At 41.3% G+C, this 22,657-nt stretch overlaps 1 protein-coding gene across 9 annotated transcripts; it reads left to right on the top strand.

Annotated features, from left to right (window-relative positions):
- The first annotated feature begins 574 nt into the window (after positions 1 to 574).
- LOC109875072 (protein-L-isoaspartate O-methyltransferase domain-containing protein 1-like) lies at positions 575 to 20,451 on the top strand. Of its 9 annotated transcripts, XM_031810246.1 has the most exons (11): positions 575 to 974; positions 3,588 to 3,685; positions 4,223 to 4,307; positions 4,938 to 5,253; positions 5,522 to 5,688; positions 5,940 to 6,042; positions 7,865 to 7,957; positions 8,250 to 8,889; positions 14,303 to 14,474; positions 19,051 to 19,174; positions 19,653 to 20,451. In XM_031810246.1, exons 9-11 carry the CDS (start codon positions 14,421 to 14,423, stop codon positions 20,060 to 20,062), a joined length of 588 nt encoding a protein of 195 aa, XP_031666106.1. In that variant the 5' UTR covers positions 575 to 974; positions 3,588 to 3,685; positions 4,223 to 4,307; positions 4,938 to 5,253; positions 5,522 to 5,688; positions 5,940 to 6,042; positions 7,865 to 7,957; positions 8,250 to 8,889; positions 14,303 to 14,420; the 3' UTR covers positions 20,063 to 20,451. The 9 variants fall into 9 exon arrangements, with proteins under 9 accessions (XP_031666106.1, XP_031666107.1, XP_020322815.1 ...); XM_031810247.1 differs by lacking the exons at positions 7,865 to 7,957; positions 8,250 to 8,889 and adding an exon at positions 4,036 to 4,074 and having other exon boundaries at positions 5,929 to 6,042; XM_020467226.2 differs by lacking the exons at positions 7,865 to 7,957; positions 8,250 to 8,889 and having other exon boundaries at positions 587 to 757; positions 877 to 974.
- Positions 20,452 to 22,657: the final 2,206 nt, after the last annotated feature.

Here is a 22,657-nt window from a genome sequence, read left to right as displayed (position 1 = left end):
TTTTTCCACAAGTCTTTGCCTGCTGCTCGTTGGTTGAGCATGGGGGCGGCCTTTATTCTGACTGTGCTCGTGATTGTATAATGGCGGCCCTTTTCTTCCATAGCATGCACAAACTGTTCTGTGATATTGCTAGCTAACATACAGTATCAGTCAAAACTTGACACACCTACTCATTCAAGCGTTTTTCTTTATTTTCACTATTTTCTACATTGCAGAATAATAGTGAAGATGTCAAAACTATGAAATAACACATGGAATCATGTAGTAACCCCAAAAAAGTGTTAAACAAATATAAATATATTTCAAAATATATTTTAGATTATTCAAAGTAGCCACCCGTTGCCTTGACAGCTTTGCACACTCTTGGCATTGTCTTAACCAGCTTCACCTGGAATGATTTTCCAACAGTCTTGAAGGAGTTCCCACATATGCTGAGTACTTTTTGGCTGCTATTCTACAATGTAGAAAATTGTAAAAAATAAAGAGTAGATGCGTCCAAACTTTTGACTGGTACTGTAGCCTGAGTTGATGTAATGTATTTTGTACAGCAAACATGTATTGCCTTAGCTAGGGTTAAATCCTCGGTGTCTTTGAACTCACAACCGCGTGTTCTCAGTAAGGTTATACACTTGTCAATACCTGCCTGTTCATTGAAGTTGTGTGCCCAAAATTAATTTCTCTCGAACACAGTATTCCTGCGTGGTGCACAGTAGTTGTCCAATGCCTTCATCACCTCGACCAGTTTCTTGTTTTCCAGGTCGGCATATGTGATCTCTCCAGCTCGTCTAAAAACTGCTATTTCCCTAGGCTCTGGCTTGTCATTTATCCCTCTGGCTAAGTAGTACAAGTTCAGTCTTTGTTTCCTTTCCTTGCAAGGATTCCAGTCAATAACAACGGAGAAGGTGGTGTAAACGACTGCATTGCTGCTAATCCCAAACTCCATAGCTATTGGGACTGCGTTGAACCATTGCGCTGTGAGTATTTTCCAATCTAAAAGTGCAATGTCGACATTTTGTCTTTTATAAAGTGGCTACTCGCTAACTACCATGGCTTTGTCTGAATTGGTGACACACAGACTGTTTGGGCCTGCATGTGTTCAAAACTTCCATTCTAGAGACGATTGACATCTGTTTACGCCAATGTCCATCTGTCAACTCCACTTCCTTTCACCACGAATCGCAATGTATTTTTGCTAATTCTTTCGTTAATACTTAGCTAGTTTAGCCTACGTTAGTTGATTATGGCCATCATCGACTGCTAAATGGAGCCTGGCGTTAGCTGGCAACGTTCAATATGTATCGTGCTATTTGGTCCACATTAACTATCGAACCTGCTGCAATGCTGATGGATATTAGCTATGGCGCAAACATTGGGAAATTGGTTTTGTCACGCCTTGCTTACATAACACCATTTTTTAGCTACTAACCTGAAATTCGTTGTGGCTAAACGCCTAGCTAGTTACGTTAGCTAGGTAACATTAAATTGTCTGCAATGTCGTGTTGTATGATTAAAATAACGCAACATAACACCGTTTCAGCCAATGTATGTAATTTAGCTAGTTGATGTTTCTTAGCTAGGCAACGAGTTACATCATGAAGCTCAATTCAATGTAATATTTTAAACAGTTATTGTTATCAATTTGAAAGGTAATTAACCAGAAAAGAGGCTAGCCCATTTCCTGTTTATATTTTGTTTTCCACAAAACGCAGTGCTGAGATATCAGGGCAAGATGATTTGATGGAAAACGTCCAATCTGTGGTAACTGTTCTAGAAAGCAGTTGATTGGCTTCAAATAATTCTGCCAATCGTGGATGAGAACTAGTCAATGAGTGGGTTTCGATTAATGTCATCCGTGTGTGCGTGTTTTGACCGGCTGAAAGGTGATTGCATTCGATTTGGACCCGGGCTGCCCCCTGGGCGTGAGCCTGGTGGCCTGTTCGAAGCCCATGGCGAAATCGGCTCTAACCAGGAGTGATATAGCCTAAACTAGATTGAGCACGTGGAGTAATCAGTAGGATTATGTGTTTTCACATGCAAAAGTGATTGCTTTAAAATAAAAATAAACGCCTTATCTACCTTCCCAATGAAAACTAGTTAGAAAATTCGAACATTAGGCTACTGGCAGCCTGTCTACTGTTCTATGACAATTCTCTCTGTAAATAGTGCAGGAGAATTAAAAGTAGATTTTTCTTTCTACTGACCCAAAATAGGCAGGTAGCCTAGTGGTTGGAGCATTGGTCCAGTAACCGAAAGGTTGCTGGATCGAATCCCCGATCTGACAAGGTAAACATATGTCGTTCTGCCCCTGGACAAGGCAGTTTCTATTTAATTATTTTTATTTCACCTTTATTTAACCAGGTAGGCTAGTTGAGAACAACTGCGACCTGGCCAAGATAAAGCAAAGCAGTGTGACACAGACAACAACACATAGTTACACATGGAATAAACAATAAACAAGCCAATAACACAATAAACAAGTCAATGACACAGTATAAAAAAATGATGTCTATATACAGTGTGTGCAAAAGGCATGAGGAGATAGGCAATAAATAAGCCATAGAAGTGAAGAATTACAATTTAGCAGATTAACACTGGAGTGATAAATGAGCAGATGATGATGTGCAAAAGAGCAGGAAAGTAAATAAAACCGGATGAGGTAGGTAGATTGGGTGGGCTATTTACAGATGGACTATGTACAGCTGCAGCGATCGGTTAGCTGCTCAGATAGCTGATGTTTAAAGTTGGTGAGGGAAATAAAAGTCTCCAGCTTCAGCGATTTTTGCAATTCATTCCAGTCACTGGCAACAGAGAACTGGAAGGAAATGTGACCAAATTAGGTGTTGGCTTTGGGAATGATCCGTGAGATATACCTGCTGGAACGTGTGTTACAGGTGGGTGTTGTTATCGTGACCAGTGAACTGAGATAAGGTGGAGCTTTACCTAGCATAGACTTATAGATGACCTGGAGCCAGTGGGTCTGGCGACGAATATGTAGCGAAGGCCAGCCGACTAGAGCATACAGGTGGTATAAGGTGATTTGGTAACAAAATGGATGGCACTGTGATAGACTGCATCCAGTTTGCTGAGTGGAGTATTGGACTAAGTATTGGCTGTCTTAGTGCCAGCCTCTGACTGTGATGGTATGTAAACAGCTACAAAGAATACAGATGAAAACTCTCTCGGTAGGTTGTGTGGTCTACAGCTTATCATGAGATACTCTACCTCAGGCGAGCAATAGCTTGAGACTTCCTTAGATATTGTGCACCAGCTGTTGTTTACAAATATACATAGACTGCCGCCCCTTGTCTTACCAGACGCCGCTGTTCTATCCTACCAGTACATCGTATAACCAGCCAGCTGTATGTTGATGTTGTTGTCGTTCAGCCACGACTTTGTGAAGTATAAGATGTTCGTTTTTAATGTTCCGTTGGTAGTTCCATCTTCCATGTAACTCTTCGATTTTATTGTCCAAAGAGTGCACGTTTGCTAGCAGAATGGAGGGAAGTGGGGGTTTATTCGATCGCCTACGAATTCTCAGAAGGTAGCCCGACATTCGGCCCCTCTTTCTCCACCTCCTCTTCACGCAGATCACGGAGATCAGGGCCTGTTTCCGAGGAAGCAGTGTATCCTTCGCGTCGGGCTCGTCAGAGTCGTGAAAGGAAAAAGAGGATTCTACTTGTCCGTGGTGAGTAATCACAGTCCTGGTGTCTATAAGTTATTTTCGGTCATAAGAGACGGTAGCGGCAACATTATGTACAAAATAAGTAAAAAAATAAATTACAAACAACACAAATAAGCAAACAAAAAACCACAATCGGCTGGGGGCACGTAAAACATCTGCCATCTTCCCCGGCGCCATCTTCTACTTGTTAGAGGTGTGTTTGTTCTACATGGGATTTTTCTGGCTTATTTGAACGGTCCACAACTTTGTGCCCAACTGAATGCAGCCCTGAACATAGGTGTTTAATGCATAGGCGAATATAATTTCTCTCTGTGTATATATTTAGCTAACTAGGTTATCTGAATCTATTGCAGGATTTCAGGTCAAGTTCAAACCACATGTACCTATTTTAGGTAACTAAATTAGCTCCCACCCTTCTCTGTCTGTATGTTTAAGACAAGTCATAGGCTTGTCAGCAGCAGCATGCATGAGTGCAGTGCAGTACTCTACTCAGTCCTTTACTGCTTGACCCATTTTGACAGCCCTTTTTTTTGGTTGCAGAAAACTCAAAGGACTGCATTTCAGGGATGGATGAATAAAACCAGAACAAAAATCTGCTCCTGTAACACAGTACTATCATACAAGGGTGAGAATGAATCAATTATTTATTTTTGCCAGTGTGTGAAAGAAGAGCCAATGGAAAATTACCTCTCCACAAGCCCTACTAGCTACTGTACTACAATGTCACCTCTGAATGCAATCTTTATTAGCTGACTCAGATGTGTTAGGTGGAGATGCTGAGAAGGCTGATAGAGAATTCAAAACGTGTCTTCCCCTGCCCCGTCTTTCATACACTGTAGATGGGCTTTATGATCTCCTCACAGACCATACTCATTCGAGTCATGCTAGGTTTTTCACTTATGTTTTTTAGTAACTGAAATGATAAGTAGCTACCCGTCCCGCAGTGTTTTTCACGCTTCATAAAAAACAGGACACTATACTTCATCAGTTTTACAGAATTATTAATGAAGATCTCATTGTAGTTAACACCAATGAACTCCTAACAATTGTGGTTACCACTAGCTTCATGTGCTTACACAGAAAATCAAAACATATATTTTTCTCCATAGTTGCTTGCTTTGCACTGTAGAAACATGGGTATTGACCTCTAGGCTGCGTAGTTATGGTTTCTCCATAGACTGACACCCCCTACTACACATATCATCTTATCTCTCTTTTATCATTGTCTCCCTCTCTCTCAATTCCCTGGAGTTAGCCTATCTTGATATGACAATGGTGTGAAGTGGCCCTCAGGAAAGAAGAACACAAGTCCCTCAGGTGTCCCACTGTCCTCTTCATCGCTCCATGCCCCGCTAAGAAGACAACACAGTGTTCCACTTGTGGAAAGAAGAGTTTTGCACCCTCTTTTTGCTCTACCGTTTCTTTCTTGCCATGGGGGGTGCAGTGAGTGCCGGGGAGGACAACAATGATCTGATTGACAACCTGAAGGATGCGCAGTACATCCGTACAGGTCGCGTGGAGCAGGCCTTCAGGGCCATAGACCGCGGGGACTACTACCTGGATGGCTACAGGTACTACACTACCCTTAATGCTCTATACAACCTATCCAGTTTTATCAACATCAGGTTTGGGGTCCATTTCAATTCAGGAAGTAAACAGAAATTCCATTTCCTAATTTTTCTCATATGTGAATTTCAGTTTATTTCCTGAATCAACTGAATTGAAAAGGTATTGCCCCAACCTTGGTACCTATAATGATCTGTACAAAATTGTTTTATCTTAGTAAACATTTTCCTGGAGCTAACATAAGGGTGTCCCATCTCCTTACCTACACTACAGGGACAATGCCTATAAGGACCTGGCGTGGAAGCATGGCAACATCCACCTTTCTGCCCCCTGTATCTACTCTGAGGTGATGGAGGCTCTGAAGCTCCAGCAGGGACTGTCCTTCCTCAATCTGGGCAGTGGGACTGGATACCTCAGCACCATGGTGGGACTCATAATAGGTAACGATGCCTCTGTTTGTTTAATTAAATATTTTCCCTCTCTATGATGTGTTGAGATATTCATTTAAATCTTGATTAACGATTATATGGTGATGGTATACATCAATGCTCTAGCCCTAATGAGTTAACCTATGCTTAAACAACACAAGGCAACACACATGGATAGTATACGAAGTCAAACGCAGACCCACCTAACCGGTCGTAAGTGATGTGTAATCACTGCAAATGAACTTTTAATAGTTTTTTTGCAGGTCCATTTGGTGTGAACCATGGAGTGGAGCTCCATACGGATGTGGTGGAATACGCCAAGGAGAAACTAGATGACTTCATCAAGAATAGTGACAGCTTTGATAAGTGAGTTGGAAGCTTAATCAAAACGTTACACATGTTATATAGGGTGTAATGGTGCATGCAGTGAAACTCTGGTTAAATAACTAGATGCAGTTCAGTTAGTATTTTTCTGCCTGCCAATTTTCAGACATGGAAATTGCCTTACAGTGATGCTCCAGAGCTTTTGTATAATTTCAGCCTTTTATTATTATTTTTTTGTTGTTGACTTTCCCCCTCTGTTTCCGCTACTAAATTTATCACCCAGGGAGGACTTGGCCTACAGGCCATGATTAACTATTGTGAAGATCTAGATTATAGACTGCATTTCTTGTAGATACCGTCTTTCTTTTTTTGGAAATAGTATAGAGTACATAAATGCTTAATAGAAATACTTTTTTCCTTTATTTTTCTTCATTACCCACCCTAACTCAACAAGTCTGCAAACTTAATTTTAAAGGTCTGAAAGGTTAAATGGTTACTTATTTTATGTTTTAGTTTTTCTTTCTTTCTCAACATCCCCCAAAATATTCTGCTTTAGAGATTTCATATGTAAAGCTGCCACTCACTGTTATGCTGCAACCCTGTAATGACAGTGCAGGTAGGGGAGAACCGGGGCAGGAGGGCTGTGGGGCAGGGGGAGTGGTTCATGGGGGGGTTCTGGATGGGAAACGACGAATGGGTTGGTTCCCCTGTGGGTCCTGATTTTTGTTTCACATCCATAGGCTTATTAACACTAAAGATTCATCATTAATAATGAATTGTTTTTTGAAAAACAATGGCAACGCTAGCTATTCTCTCTTGGAATTTGAAAGACCTTAATAGTCCTATCAAATGTTCCAGCTGTCTTGATGTCCTAGCAAGAAACCATATTGATATTGCAATGCTCCAAGAAACACACCTACTCTAAAAGGGTGCACATAGAATAGAGAATCATTTGTACAAACGGGCTTCTTTTTCATCAGCCCCAAACAGAACTAAAGGTGTAATCATAATGATACATAAGAAACTGAAAATCACCATCTTGGGTAAAGACGAAGGCCAAGAAGGCGGAATCACTTTCCTTAAATGTATCCATAATGGAAAGAAAATGGCCTTTTATTAATGTGCACACTCCAAACTCATGATCCTACATTTTTTGATTCTCTGAACAGCATATTGTCAAAATTAACTGAATTCCATCTGGTTATCGGGACAGACATGAATGCCATTTTGGACATGCAGGACAAATCTGATAAGACCAACTACAGTCTACAACTACTGACCACCATGCTTACTACTGCTAACTTAAAATGTCAGAATCTCCTACGCAACAAGATGGCGTTTCAATGTTTTATTACTACAAACTCCTACATTCTGTGATCAATTTGAAATTGAACTAAATTCATTCATAATGATCAATAAAGATTCAGTCGATGAACCCCGGATTCTACGGGATGCCATCATAGATTTTATAAAAAATAATGGAACTGCATTTGCATCTGTGTTGAATAAATCACCATTTAAAAAGATAGCAGAATTGGAAATGTTGTTATTTGCGTTAGTGTTCTCAACAAACACTCTTTTCTATGTCAAGACCGAGCTTAATTTATTAATAATACAGAGAGCAGAATTTTCCATTCATCGAGTCAGACTCAACCATTAATTCCATGGTAATCGTCCCAGTCGTTTACTGGCCAAAAAGCTATGCAATAATGATCAATTAGCTGATATAGCAACTATTGAATCTGAAATAGGGGAATTACTATCAGAACCCAAATGAATCAAAGATTCTCCCACTTCTATTTTAAATCCACACCAAGCCAGACTATCCTTTCTAAAATAATAAGAACTCCTCTTCTCTCAACAGAGGAAGCCACCTCGCTGGGAGCCCAAATCTCTCTCAATGAACTCAAAAGGGCATTGGATAGCACGAATAAAGGCAAATTACCTGGATGGGATGGTATTTCTTCTGAGCTCTATTTCAAATTTTGTAATCAATTAGGATGGGTTTGTTAAAAAAAGTTTTTCCTTGGATAACCTCCATCGATTATTACAGATCTTAAACACATACAGCTCCTTGGGCTGCTTAATCGCTCGATGCAGAAAAAGCTTTTAATAGACTAGAATGGTCATCTCTGGTCTGTCTTAGAACCTATGGGAATTGTCTCCAATTTCATTAATATGACTAAAATGCTATATGCCAATTCCTCAGCCATAGTTATAACAGGCAATATCTGCTCCTCTCCTTTCAGAATCAATAGAAGCAGCAGACAAGGCGATCCAATTTCTACTTTGCTATTTTTATTATCCATGGAACCCCTGCCCAAGGCAATTCATCAATCGAAGGAAAGAACACACATTTCTTTCAAATCTACTGATCACTCATTTCATTATACACAGATTATATTTTACTACAATGAACAAAAATATGAACACAACATGTAAAGTGTTGGTCCCACGTTTCATGAATTTATTTCAACTGACTTATTTCCTTAAATGAACTGTAACTCAAAACAAAATGTTTGTTGCATGTTGCGTTTATATTTTGGTTAAGTATATATTTACAATTTAAGTCAGCTATGCTAGCCTATGGAGGCCCTTGGGAAACCCATCCAATTATGGGATTTAAAAATACATTATCTGGGCTCCCAAAATGACTGATCTCTATAATATATAAACAACTTTTGGGAGTTATCCATAAAGAAAGTATGGGCCCCAGATCTAATTGAATCTGAACAACCCTTTTAACTGGAACAGAATATGTAAATATATGACCTTGGCATCCTGTAATCTAAACCATAAACTTAAACATTTTACGTTTGTTCACAGACTGTATTTAAGACAGAGGAAACATTCTACGATGACAACTGTTCACTGTGTCCCCTAAATCAAGTAGGCACATTCCTTCATATCATGTGGGAGTGCCCTGCAGTTAAATGCGTTTCATCTACCATGTAACTTAATGATGATAGCTCCTTGAATCTCTCAATCAATCAAAGAAAATTACTGATGTTGGCTCTTCGATGGCATTCACCTCACTCTTTCCCAATTTGCCAGTGGGTACAGTTACTATTAGATATTAAAACATTAGAATTATCGACAGCAATAACTAATGGTGCTAGTCAAAGAACAATTGAGGCCTGGACAAATATACTGTGGTTGGATGGAGACATGTTGGTTCGGTGAATAGGAGGGGAGGTTGGGGGTGGAGGCCCACTTGTATATTTTTTGGAGGGGGTGGGTTAATACTGAATTTATTGTTACTTAAACTCTATGTATTTCTTACTTTTGTTTTTCTTTTGTGTGGCATCCCACAGGTACATTTTATATAAACCAAAAATATTAATTGAAATGGATATTGTACCTCTAAATTGTGCATGACACAAGTCATTTTTCCAACAATTGTTTACAGACAGATTATTTCACTTATAATTCACTGTATCACAATTCTAATGCATCAGAAGTTTACATACACTAAGTTGACTGTGCCTTTTTATACAGCTTGGAAAATTCCAGAAAATGATGTCATGGCTTTAGAAGCTTCTGATAGGCTAATTGGCATAATTTGAGTCAATTGGAGGTGTACCTGTGGATGTATTTCAAGGCCTAGCTTCAAATTCAGTGCCTCTTTGCTTGACATCATGGGAAAATCATAAGAAATCAGCCAAGACCTCAGAAAAAACTTGTAGACCTACACAAGTCTGGTTCATCCTTGGGACTAATTTCCAAACACCTGAAGGTACCACATTCATCTGTACAAACAATAGTACAAGTATAAACACCATGGTACCACTCAGCCGTCATAACGCTCAATAAGGAGACACGTTCTGGCTTAAGGACAACAAAGGCAAGGTAGCGGAGTGGCCATCATAAAGCCCTGACCTCAATCCTATAGAACATTTGTGGGCAGAACTGAAAAAGCATGTGCGAGCAAGGAGGCCTACAAACCTGACTCAGTTACACCAGCTCTGCCATGAGGAATGGGCCAAAATTCCTCCAACTTATTGTGGGAAGGTTGTGGAAGGCTACCTGAAACGTTTGACCCAAGTTCAACAATTTAAAGGAAATGCTACCAAATACTAATTGAGTGTATGTACACTTCTGACCCACTTGGAATGTGATGAAAGCAATAAAAGCTGAAATAAATCATTCTCTCTACTATTATTCTGAAATTTCACATTCTTTAATTAAAGTGGTGATCCTAACTGACCTAAGACAGGGAATTTTTACTTGGATTAAATGTCAGGAATTGTGAAAAACTGAGATGAAATGTATTTGGCTAATGTATTTCCGACTTCAACTGTGTGTGTATGTACAGTGGGGCAAAAAAGTATTTGGCAAATGTATTTCCGACTTCAACTGTGTGTGTATGTACAGTGGGGCAAAAAAGTATTTAGTCAGCCACCAATTGTGCAAGTTCTCCCACTTAAAAAGATGAGAGAGGCCTGTAGTTTTCATCATAGGTACACTTCCACGATACATGGCCCCATTCATTCTTTCCTTTACACGGATCAGTCGTCCTGGTCCCTTTGCAGAAAAACAGCCCCAAAGCATGTTTCCACCCCCATGCTTCACAGTAGGTATGGTGTTCTTTGGATGCAACTCAGCATTCTTTGTCCTCTAAACACGACGAGTTGAGTTTTTACCAAAAAGTTCTATTTTGGTTTCATCTGACCATATGACATTCTCCCAATCCAAATGCTCTCTAGCATACTTCAGATGGGCCTGGACATGTACTGGCTTAAGCAGGGGGACACGTCTGGCACTGTAGGATTTGAGTCCCAGGCGGCATAGTGTGTTACTGATGGTAGGCTTTGTTACTTTGGTCCCAGCTCTCTGCAGGTCATTCACTAGGCCCCCCCGTGTGGTTCTGGGATCATTTTGATCCCACGGGGTGAGATCTTGCGTGGAGCCCCAGATCGAGGGACATTATCAGTGTTCTTGTATGTCTTCCATTTCCTAATAATTGCTCCCACAGTTGATTTCTTCAAGATTCAGTCTTCCCAGCCTGGTGCAGGTCTACAATTTTGTTTCTGGTGTCCTTTGACAGCTCTTTGGTCTTGGCCATAGTGGAGTTTGGAGTGTGACTGTTTGAGGTTGTGGACAGGTGTCTTTTATACTGATAACAAGTTCAAACAGGTGCCATTAATACAGGTAACGAGTGGAGGACAGAGGAGCCTCTTAAAGAAGTTACAGGTCTGTGAGAGCCAGAAATCTTGTTTGTTTGTAGGTGACCAAATACTTATTTTCCACCATAATTTTCAAATAAATTCATTAAAAATCCTACAATGTGATTTTCTGGTTTTCTTTTTCTCATTTCGTCTGTCATAGTTGAAGTGTACCTATGATAACTACAGGCCTCTCAATTCTTTTTAAGTGGGAGAACTTGCACAATTGGTGGCTGACTAAATACTTTTTTGCCCCACTGTATATGTGTGTATATATATATATATATATAACTCAGCAAAAAAAGAAACGGACATTTTCCAGGATCCTGTCTTTCAAAGATAATTCATACAAATCCAAATAACTTCACAGATCTTCATTGTAAAGGGTTTAAACACTGTTTCCCATGCTTGCTCAATGAACCCATAAACAATTAATGAACATGCACCTGTGGAATGGTCGTTAAGGCACAAACAGCTTACAGACGGTAGGCAATTAAGGTCATAAATTGCAATGTCCGTACTGTGAGACACCTAAGACAGCACTACAGGAAGACAGCTGATTGTCCTCGCAGTGGCAGAGCACGTGTAACAACACCTGCGCAGGATCGGTACATCCGAACCTCACATCTGTGGGACAGGTACAGGATGGCAACAACTGCCCGAGTTACACCAGGAACGCACATTCCCTCCATCAGTGCTCAGACTGTCCGCAATAGGCTGAGAGAGGCTGGACTGAGGGCTTGTAGGCCTTTTGTAAAGCAGGTCCTCACCAGACATCACTGGCAACAACGTTGGTGGGCACAAACCCACCTTCGCTGTACCAGGCAGGACTGGCAAAAAGTGCTCTTCTCTGACGAGTCGCGGTTTTGTCTCACCAGGGGTGATGGTCGGATTCGCGTTTCTCGCCGAAGGAATGAGCGTTGACACCGAGGACTGTGTTCTGGAGTGGGATCGATTTGGAGGTGGAGGGTCCGTCATGGTCTGGGGCGGTGTGTCACAGCATCATCGGACTGAGCTTGTTGTCACTGCAGGCAATCTCAACGCTGTGCGTTACAGGGAAGACATCCTCCTCCCTCATGTGGTACCCTTCCTGCAGGCTCATCCTTAAATGACCCTCCAGCATGACAATGCTACCAGCTGTACTGCTCGTTGGGTGCGTGATTTCCTGCAAGACATGAATGTCAGTGTTCTGCCATGGCCAGCCAAGAGCCCGGATCTCAATCCCATTGAGCACGTCTGGGACCTGTTGGGTCAAAGGGTGAGGGCTTTGGCCATTCCCCCCAGAAATGTCTGGGAACTTGCAGGTGCCTTGGTGGAAGAGCGGGGTAACATCTCACAGCAAGAACTGTGAGGAGATGCACTGCAGTACTTAGTATCTGGTGTGGCCACCAGCTGCATTGACTGTTACTTTGATTTTGACCCCCCCTTTGTTCAGGGACACATTATTCCATTTCTGTTCGTCACATGTCTGTGGAACTTGTTTATGTCTCAGTTGTTGAATCTTGTTATGTTCGTACAAATATTTGCACATGTTAAATTAGCTGAAAATAAACACAGTTGACAGTGCGAGGACTTTTCTTTTTTTGCTGAGTTTAGTACCAGTCAAAAGTTTGGACACACCTACTCATTCCAGCGTTTTTCTTTATTTTTTACTATTTTCTACATTGTAAAATAATAGTGAAGACATAAATACTAGGAAATAACACATACGGAATCATGTAGTAACCAAAAAAGTGTTAAGCTAATTTAGATATATTTGAGATTCTTCAAAGTAGCCACCCTTTGACTTGATGACAGCTTTGCACACTCTTGGCATTCTCTCAACCAGCTTCATGAGGAATGCTTTCCAACCGTCTTGAAGGAGTTCCCACATATGCTGAGCACTTGTTGGATGCTTTTCCTTCACTCTGCGGTCCAACTCATCCCAGACCATCTCATTTGGGTTGAGGTCGGTGTGGTCATCTGATGCAGCACTCCATCATTCTCCTTTTTGGTCAAGTAGCCCTTAAACAGTCTGGAGGTGTGTTGGGTCATTGTCCTGTTGAAAAACAAATGATAGTCCCACTAAGTGCAAACCAGATGGGATGGCATATTGCTGCAGAATACTGTGGTAGCCGTTTTCGTTAAGTGTGCCTTGAATTCTAAATAAATCGGTGGCGGTCCTCATGAGAGCCAGTTTCATCATAGCGCTTGATGGTTTTTACGACTGCGCTTGAAGAAACTTCAGAATTTCTTGAAATGTTCAGGATTTCCTGACTTTCATGTCTTAAAGTGATGATGGACTGTTGTTTCTCTTTGATTATTTGAGCTGTTCTTGCCATAATATGGACTTGGTCTTTTACCAAATAGGGCTATCTTCTGTTTTATTTTTCCTTTATTTAACTAGGCAAGTCAGTTAAGAACAAATTCTTATTTTCAATGACGGCCTAGGAACAGTGGGTTAACTGCCTGTTCAGGGGCAGAACGACAGATTTGTACCTTGTCAGCTCGGGGTTTTGAACTTGCAACCTTCCGGTTACTAGTCCAACGCTCTAACCACTAGGCTACCCTGCCGCCGTATACCACCCTTACTGTCACAACACATCTGATTAGCTCAAATGCATTAAGAAGGAAAGAAATTCCACAAATTCACTTTTTTAACAAGGCACACCTGTCCATTGAAATGCAATCCAGGTGACTACCTCGAAGCTGGTTGAGGGAATGCCAAGAGTGTGCGACGCTGTCATCAAGGCAAAGGGTGGCTACATTGAAGAATCTCAAATCTAAAATATATTTTGAGTTGTTTAACACATTTTTATTTACTTGATTCCATTTGTGTTATTTCATAGTTATTATTCTACAATGTAAAACATAGTAAAAATAAAGAAAAACCCTTGAATGAGTAGGTGTGTCCAAACTTTTTACTTTATTTTCAATTCCTAATGTATGTTACAGATACTAATTCATACAATATGTTACGAATTTGTAGGTGCTAAAGATCCTGGACAGCATCTTTTAAGACGTGTCTTGCCATTTGAATACATTTTAAGGCTTTGAAATCTTTTTTACATTATTTCTGACTGATTGAAAAACACATTTTTCGTGGATGCCTTTTGGCTTGCTTTTATTACCTTTTTACTTTATTTTGTTTTTGTCAGGTTTGAGTTCTGTGAACCCATCTTTGTGGTGGGCAACTGTCTGGAGATCTCGTCAGACAGTCACCAATACGACCGTATCTACTGTGGTGCGGGGGTGCAGAAGGATCATGAAAATTACATGAAAATCCTGCTCAAAGTTGGGGGTATTCTAGTGATGCCTATAGAGGATCAGGTAAGCGGTAGAATGTCTCTGAATAATGCAGATATTATAAACATCATTATTCATGATGGTGCCTTCTGCGTTGGTAATCAGAAGCTGCGTCTGAAGTCGCAACTTATTCACTATATAGTGCAATACTTTTGATCAGAGCACTATGGGTCCTGATCTAAAGAAGTGCACTATATATGTAATAGGGTGCCATTTGGGATGCTGTTAGTGATACAGCCCTGGCCTGCATGACCAATGATGTTACGATACCCAGCCATCGTTATTGATTGTTCCTCAGAAGGCCCTGAACTGGTACTTACGCCATCAGTCTGGTCTATTTTGTCCTCTAACAAATTGGAAAATAGCAAAAACACTTTAGAAAAAGGATGACGTTGTGTGGCACTCAAGCAGAGAAATAACATTTTTGAAGGGCTTGCACAAGCCCACAGTCTGTCATCTTGTGAAATGGAAAGTCTAGCTGCTTATGTTGTTTTTCAGGAAACAGTTGGAACTCCTGCATTGCCAGGTTTGAGTGGTGGTGCAATAAAGAGGGGGGAGGTTTTGATGTGGAGAATTGAGGCCAAGGGCTGAGGTAGCTTAGAAGCTCAGGTCCACCACAGTTTCTCTGGATCAACACCTCCATGCGATGGCCAAAACCAGCTTTTTGTCAAGTAGATATTTGAAGGCACCCATGTCTCTTTCTGGTGTGGAACTGAAGATGCATATAATACATGTGATTTTTGTCACTCTTGTCTTGGTGTATTGGTGGTGGTGTTATTATGATTGGTGTAACTTTTCCATTGTCTAGTGCTGGGTACTCCAAATTCGACATTATTTTTATTTGGCCCCCCCAAGCTTTCTAATAAAATAAAAAACATCCTAAATTGTTGTTGAAGATTAAGACTGTCAAATCACCAAGAAATCAGCTCAGTGATTTTAAATATTCCCACGCATACATAGATCTGTTTGGGCTTCTTGCATTCATTTTGAAGTATACAAATAGTTTATAATTGTGTTCTGGCCCCCTGACCATCCGCTCAAGAAAAAATTGGTCTGCAGCTGAATGTAATTGGGGACCCCTGAGGGATATCCGACACTGCAAGCTAGATCTACTCTGGGTTTTCTAAAGCTAACCAGCTTCAAGTTAGATTCACATTCCAGCTCAGGCTTCCTCCGTATTACGACGGTTGATATTGATTGTCCACCTGCCGCTAACTCTAGCAGGCTTGTGACTGCTCGTGCATGTCACACATGGCTAGTCAAATGCCGAACTCTTCGTTCAGACAATGCTGAAACAGAAATCCATGGGCGGGTGAGTGAGAAATGTTCATTTGTGCCAAAATCAAAATGAAAGGAAATGTATCTTGCAAATTCAGCAGGCTATGGTGTGAAATAGGCTTTCAGAAGCGCCGTCTTTATTTTATGACTTACTTGTAATGCCTTCTTTGGTTCTTTTTTCCAACACATATCAACATTTTTTTTATTATAAAGTCATACAAAGGTGTTACATTGCGTGAAGTTTTAAATGCATTCTATCTTTACTAAATGTGTAATGTGATATATTCCAACACATTTTTTTTTTACAGCAAACAAACATTTGATGAATAAAATATTTAATCAGTCTTCCTCAAATGAAGGTGATGATGACTCAAATTCTATGCAAGAGGGATGGAATCTGATTTCATTTGTCATCAACTCGCAGCTCAATCATTTCATTCAGGATAAGTGGAGTCAGCCGTGAGTTAGCCTGCCCAGAGAAGGTTATTATTGAAGGATTCATTGCCATAAAAATTTACCTGGCTGAAAGGTCAACCACTTTTGTATTGGAGTCCGCAGTTGAACTCGGAGTTGACCAAAGTTACCTCGCTATCTCCTCAAACCTGATTCGTAGGATAACCCTCTGGTCTAGTGGAATGATGGTGTTAACATGATTGGTATGCCTCTAGTGGGTTGGTGTTAACATGGTTGGTATGCGTCTAGTGGGTTGGTGTTAACATGGTTGGTATGCGTCTAGTGGGTTGGTGTTAACATGGTTGGTACGCGTCTAGTGGGTTGGTGTTAACATGGTTGGTATGCGTCTAGTGGGATGGTGTTAACATGGTTGGTATGCGTCTAGTGGGTTGGTGTTAACATGGTTGGTATGTGTCTAGTGGGATGGTGTTAACATGGTTGGTATGCGTCTAGTGGGTTGGTGTTAACATGGTTGGTATGTGTCTAGTAGATTGATGTTTAAACCTCTACAGGATCGGTCATTGAGTGTGCCAGCCAGAGCCCGGACTTAAACCTGATCTTACTTCTCTGGAGAGACCTGAAAATAGCTGTGTAGCAACGCTCCTCATCCAACCTGACAGATCTTGAGAGGATCTGCAGAGAAGAATGGGAGAAACCCTCCAAATAAGCTTGTAGCTTCATACCCAAGAATACTCAAGGCTGTAATCGCTGCCAAACATGGTTCAATAAAGTACTGAGTAAAGGGTCTGAATACTTCTGTAATTGTCATATTAAATTTTTAAAAAGCTATTTTTTATACATTTGCAAACATTTCTAAAAACCTGTTTTTGCTTTGTCATTATCAGGTATTGTGTGTAGATTTGGGGGGGGGGGGGGGGGCAATTTAATACATTTTAGAATGAGGCTGTAACATAACAAAATGTGGAAAAAGTCGAGGGGTTTGAATACGTTCCAAATTCACTGTATTGCCCTATCCCACCTGGACAAGAGGAATACTGCATCAGAATGCTGTTCACCAACTATAACTCAGCCTTCAACACCTTAGTGGCCTCTAAGCTCAGAGCTCTGGGTCTGAACCCCTCCCTGTGCAACTGGGTTCTGGACTTCCTGACGGGCCGATCCCAGGTAGTGAAGGAAGGCCACAAAACCTCCGGCACGCTGATCCTCAACACGGGCCCCACATGGTTTGTGGTCAGCCCCCTCTTGTACTCCCTGCTCACCCATGACTGCGTGGCCACGCACGTCTCCAACTCAATCATCAAGTTTGCTGACAACACAACAGTAGTAGGCCTGATTACCAACAATGACGAGACAGCCTACAGGGTGGAGTGGTGCAAGAAAAATAACTTCCCCATCAATGTCAACAAAATGAAGGAGCTGAAATGGTCCCTTCACACCCTCAACATCACAAGACTGTTGAAATATGGCTTAGCCCCTAAGTCTGTCACAAACTTCTACAGATGCACAATTGAGAGCATCCTATCAACTGTATCACCACCTGCTACAGCAATTGCACCATCCGCAACCTCAGGGCTCTCCAGAGGGTGGTACGGTCAGCCCAATGCATCATCGGGGGAACACTGCCTGCCCTCCAGGAGCTCTATAGCACCCAGTGTCGCAGCAAGGCCAAGAAGATCAAGGACCTTAGTCACCCAAGCCACGGCCTGTTCATTCCACTACCATCTACAAGACGTAGACAGTACAGGTGCATCAAAGCTGGGACCGAGGGACTGATAGATGCTGTTTATCTCCAGGCCATCAGACTGTTAAACAGCCACCACTATACAACCTCCGCCCAGTACCCTGCCCTCTGCCCAGTACCCTGCCCTCCGCCCAGTACCCTGCCCTCTGCCCAGTACCCTTCCCTCCGCCCAGTACCCTGCCCTCCGCCCAGTACCCTGCCCTCTCTGCCCAGTACCCTGCCCTCTCTGCCCAGTACCCTACTCTGACCTTCAGTCACTGTCATCTGCCGGCTACTCTACCCTGCACCTTGGGGACTGCTGTCCTATGTACATAGTCATGGAACACAGGTCACTTAAATAATGTTTACATACTATTTATATACACTGAGTATACAAAACATTAACACCTGCTCTTTTCATAACATAGACTGACCAGGTGAATCCAGGTGAAAGCTATGATCCCTTATTGATGTCACTTGTTAAATCCACTTCAGTCATTGGTGAAGGAAACAGGTTAAAGAATCATTTTTAAGCCTTGCGACAATTGAGAAATGGATTGTGTATGTGTGCCATTCAGAGGGTGAATGGGCAAGACAAAATATTTAAGTGCCTTTTAAACAGGGTAGTAGGTGCCATGTGCACTGTTTTTTGTCAAGAACTGCAACAGTGCTGAGTTTTTCACGCTCAAGAGTTTCCCGTGTGTATCAAGAATGGTCCACCACCCAGAGGACATCCACAAAAATTGACACAACTGTGGGAAGCATTGGACTCAACGTGGGCCAGGATCAGTGGGATGCTTTTGACACTTTGTAGAGTCCATGCCCCAATGAATTGAGGCTGTTCTGAGGGCAAAAGTGTGTGTGGGGGGTGCATCTTAATATTAGGAAGGTGTTCCTAGTGTTTGGTATACTCTGTGTCTACTGATGAACCAAATTCTGGATAATTTTTTTACATTTTGGATTATTGTGTACGTGTTGATTTTTACTGCATTGATTGATTACAACTAGAAACAAAAGCATTTGCTGCACCCGACACAAAACCTGCTAAACTGGGTACGCGACCAATATAATGTTATTTTATTTGTCTAGTGGATTGGTGTTAACATGGTATGTCCTCCATTGTCTCAATGGACTGATGTTATTGTGGTTGCTATACAGTAACTGTCACTCTTTATTTTCTGATTGCAGCTGATACAGATCACCAGGACTGGTCAGTGTTCCTGGGAGAGTAAGAATATCCTGGCCGTGTCATTCGCACCTCTGGTCCAGAAGAACAGAGCTGAGGGAAGCAAGCCTGATGCTGTAGAGCTCCGTGAGTTCTCTACTCTATCCCCTGTTCTACTTTAAATATTGGGTCTTATTCACTAGGCAACAAACTAGAAAAATATAAGAGTTTTGCTACAGTGTGCACTAATGATTATATAACTTTTTTCTGTTCTCTGTAAATAGACATATCAGAACAATTACCCCTTTGTTTTGTTTTCTATCTCTCTTTTGAGGTTTAAAGTAAGCCACACTTTTCAAGTCAAAGGATTTATTTAAAGTTAAGACCAGCCAATTTCTAACAAAAACTTTGCTTTGACTCTAGAGGCTTAGTTACCCAGTGGGTTGGTGCATCATTCTAAGTATTTCATTAACCGTAATGACATTTTTCCATTACTTATTTTTCTATAAATGTATTTGAAGTATTTTATCCAAATGACCAACCTATAATCGAGCTCTTGCGTACTGAAATGTTATTGGGCTAATTTGACCTGCCATCCATGTCTGTGTCCTCTCCTCCTCCTCAGCCCCAGTGACAGTCAGGAGCCTTCAGGACCTGTCTCGCGTCTACATCCGCCGCACCCTGCGAGATCTGACCAATGAAGAATGTCCTGACAAAGGTCTGGTGCAGAGGGCGCCCCAGAAACGCAAGCGCAGGCGTTGCCGGCTGCGACGCATTAACACGTACATCTTTGTGGGTAACCAGCTGATCCCCCAAGCCATGGAGAGCGAGGAGGACGAACAGATTGACCAGGAGCAGCACAAGGAGGACCAGGAGCAGCAAGAGGCGCAGGAGAAGGAGCAGCAGGAGGAGGAGGAGAGAGACATTGGCAGCGTTGAGATACTAAAGGCAGTGAATGTGCTGAGAGACAAAATCATGACTTTACCTCTGCCTGAATCGCTGAAGACCTATCTGTTATACTACAGAGAAAAATGACTGACTGCTCAACCTGCTGGCATCTGTTCTCATGTATGCCATGCCTGCTGAGATGCTTTTCTTCATTCTCCTGTTTTCTCTTTTTTCAGTACTGAATGATTTAGTATTCTTTTTCTTCTTCAATATGAACATGGAATGGACACTGAGACTTCCTGGGTCGTCATGGATCATTTTCTATAGTTACTATGATATGGTTATGTTTGTTTTTATGTTATCGATTGTCTTTTGAATTTGTATATCAAAGATTTATTTAAAAGCCTACTGAATGGAAAATCCTTTTCAAATATGGTATTTTGAGGATGTAGATTGTATCACATGTTAATATTCCAGCAAATTGTCACGAAATGAAATTGTATAAAATAAAATGCTACCTATATTTGTTAACAATATGATAATGTAAAAATCCAGATTTTTACTGCACCTTTTTCTAGAAGCATTATGGAACTTGATATTACTGAATTAAGATTTACAATTGCTGAATAGAATAACCAGAGACCAAAAAAAATGCATGTACACTTCCTATTTGAATCAAAGACTATTATGGAACATTTTATGAAACATTTCCTCATGAATCATTGAAGGGGCAATTCTTTCATTGTTCTTTCCTCACACTGTTATGTTTGAGTAGAGGGATTGTAATGCTGTGTGACGATGAGAGCTCAATGGGAGATTGGTTTGGCATTTATTTTATACCGCATTTTTAAATCTCAAGTATTTCTTTAGAATGGTTCTATCCTCTTGCTTTCTCTCACTTTGTACGTAATAGGCATTTTAACTTGGTGATACATTTTTATTGCCTTGAATGTTTCGTCCGCCAGACTTATTTTTCCCTCTTTTCTTTGTTGACGTGCAAAGGGTTTGCAATTATCATACCAGCAGTATCTAACAGGAGGACAGGCTCATAGTAATGTTTGGAATGGAGCGGTATCTAACAGGAGAACAGGCTTATAGTAATGTGTGGAATGGAGCGGTATCTAACAGGAGGACAGGCTCATAGTAATGTGTGGAATGGAGCGGTATCTAACAGGAGGACAGGCTCATAGTAATGTTTGGAATGGAGCGGTATCTAACAGGAGAACAGGCTCATAGTAATGTGTGGAATGGAGCGGTATCTAACAGGAGGACAGGCTCATAGTAATGTTTGGAATGGAGCGGTATCTAACAGGAGGACAGGCTCATAGTAATGTTTGGAATGGAGCGGTATCTAACAGGAGGACAGGCTCATAGTAATGTTTGGAATGGAGCAGTATCTAACAGGAAGACAGGCTCATAGTAATGTTTGGAATGGAGCGGTATCTAACAGGAGGACAGGCTCATAGTAATGTTTGGAATGGAGCGGTATCTAACAGGAGGACAGGCTCATAGTAATGTTTGGAATGGAGCGGTATCTAACAGGAGGACAGGCTCATAGTAATGTTTGGAATGGAGCAGTATCTAACAGGAGGACAGGCTCATAGTAATGTTTGGAATGGAGCAGTATCTAACAGGAGGACAGGCTCATAGTAATGTTTGGAATGGAGCGGTATCTAACAGGAGGACAGGCTCATAGTAATGTTTGGAATGGAGCGGTATCTAACAGGAGGACAGGCTCATAGTAATGTTTGGAATGGAGCGGTATCTAACAGGAGGACAGGCTCATAGTAATGTTTGGAATGGAGCGGTATCTAACAGGAGGACAGGCTCATAGTAATGTTTGGAATGGAGCGGTATCTAACAGGAGGACAGGCTCATAGTAATGTTTGGAATGGAGCAGTATCTAACAGGAGGACAGGCTCATAGTAATGTTTGGAATGGAGCAGTATCTAACAGGAGGACAGGCTCATAGTAATGTTTGGAATGGAGCGGTATCTAACAGGAGGACAGGCTCATAGTAATGTTTGGAATGGAGCGGTATCTAACAGGAGGACAGGCTCATAGTAATGTTTGGAATGGAGCGGTATCTAACAGGAGGACAGGCTCATAGTAATGTTTGGAATGGAGCGGTATCTAACAGGAGGACAGGCTCATAGTAATGTTTGGAATGGAGCAGTATCTAACAGGAGGACAGGCTCATAGTAATGTTTGGAATGGAGCGGTATCTAACAGGAGGACAGGCTCATAGTAATGTTTGGAATGGAGTGGTATCTAACAGGAGGACAGGCTCATAGTAATGTTTGGAATGGAGCAGTATCTAACAGGAGGACAGGCTCATAGTAATGTTTGGAATGGAGCGGTATCTAACAGGAGGACAGGCTCATAGTAATGTTTGGAATGGAGCGGTATCTAACACACTGAATTTAATTTATTTTGGGTAACAGACATATACTACAAAATGCACAATGTGGACCCAGAGGATATCACTTGAAAGTATTAATTAAAATGCTTGTTAACAAAGTGGTCCTTGATGGTAAGAACAATAACACATGTATTACATGGTCTCCATGTATTTGATATAATTTAATTCCAGTCATTACCATGAACTGTCCTCCCTTCACTGGCCTCCACTGATGTGCAGTGATTAGTAAGAGTTATGGCTTCTCTGAAAGATAATGTTTGTCAGCTTTGGAAAACACAACATAAATGTACTATTACTTTCTGGTATGAAAATATGTACTG

The sequence above is a fragment of the Oncorhynchus kisutch genome, linkage group LG30 (genome assembly GCF_002021735.2).
Source record: "Oncorhynchus kisutch isolate 150728-3 linkage group LG30, Okis_V2, whole genome shotgun sequence".
NCBI lineage: Eukaryota > Metazoa > Chordata > Actinopteri > Salmoniformes > Salmonidae > Oncorhynchus > Oncorhynchus kisutch.
Note: the sequence above shows the minus strand (reverse complement) of the source record. Positions and strands in the feature narration are given on the sequence as shown.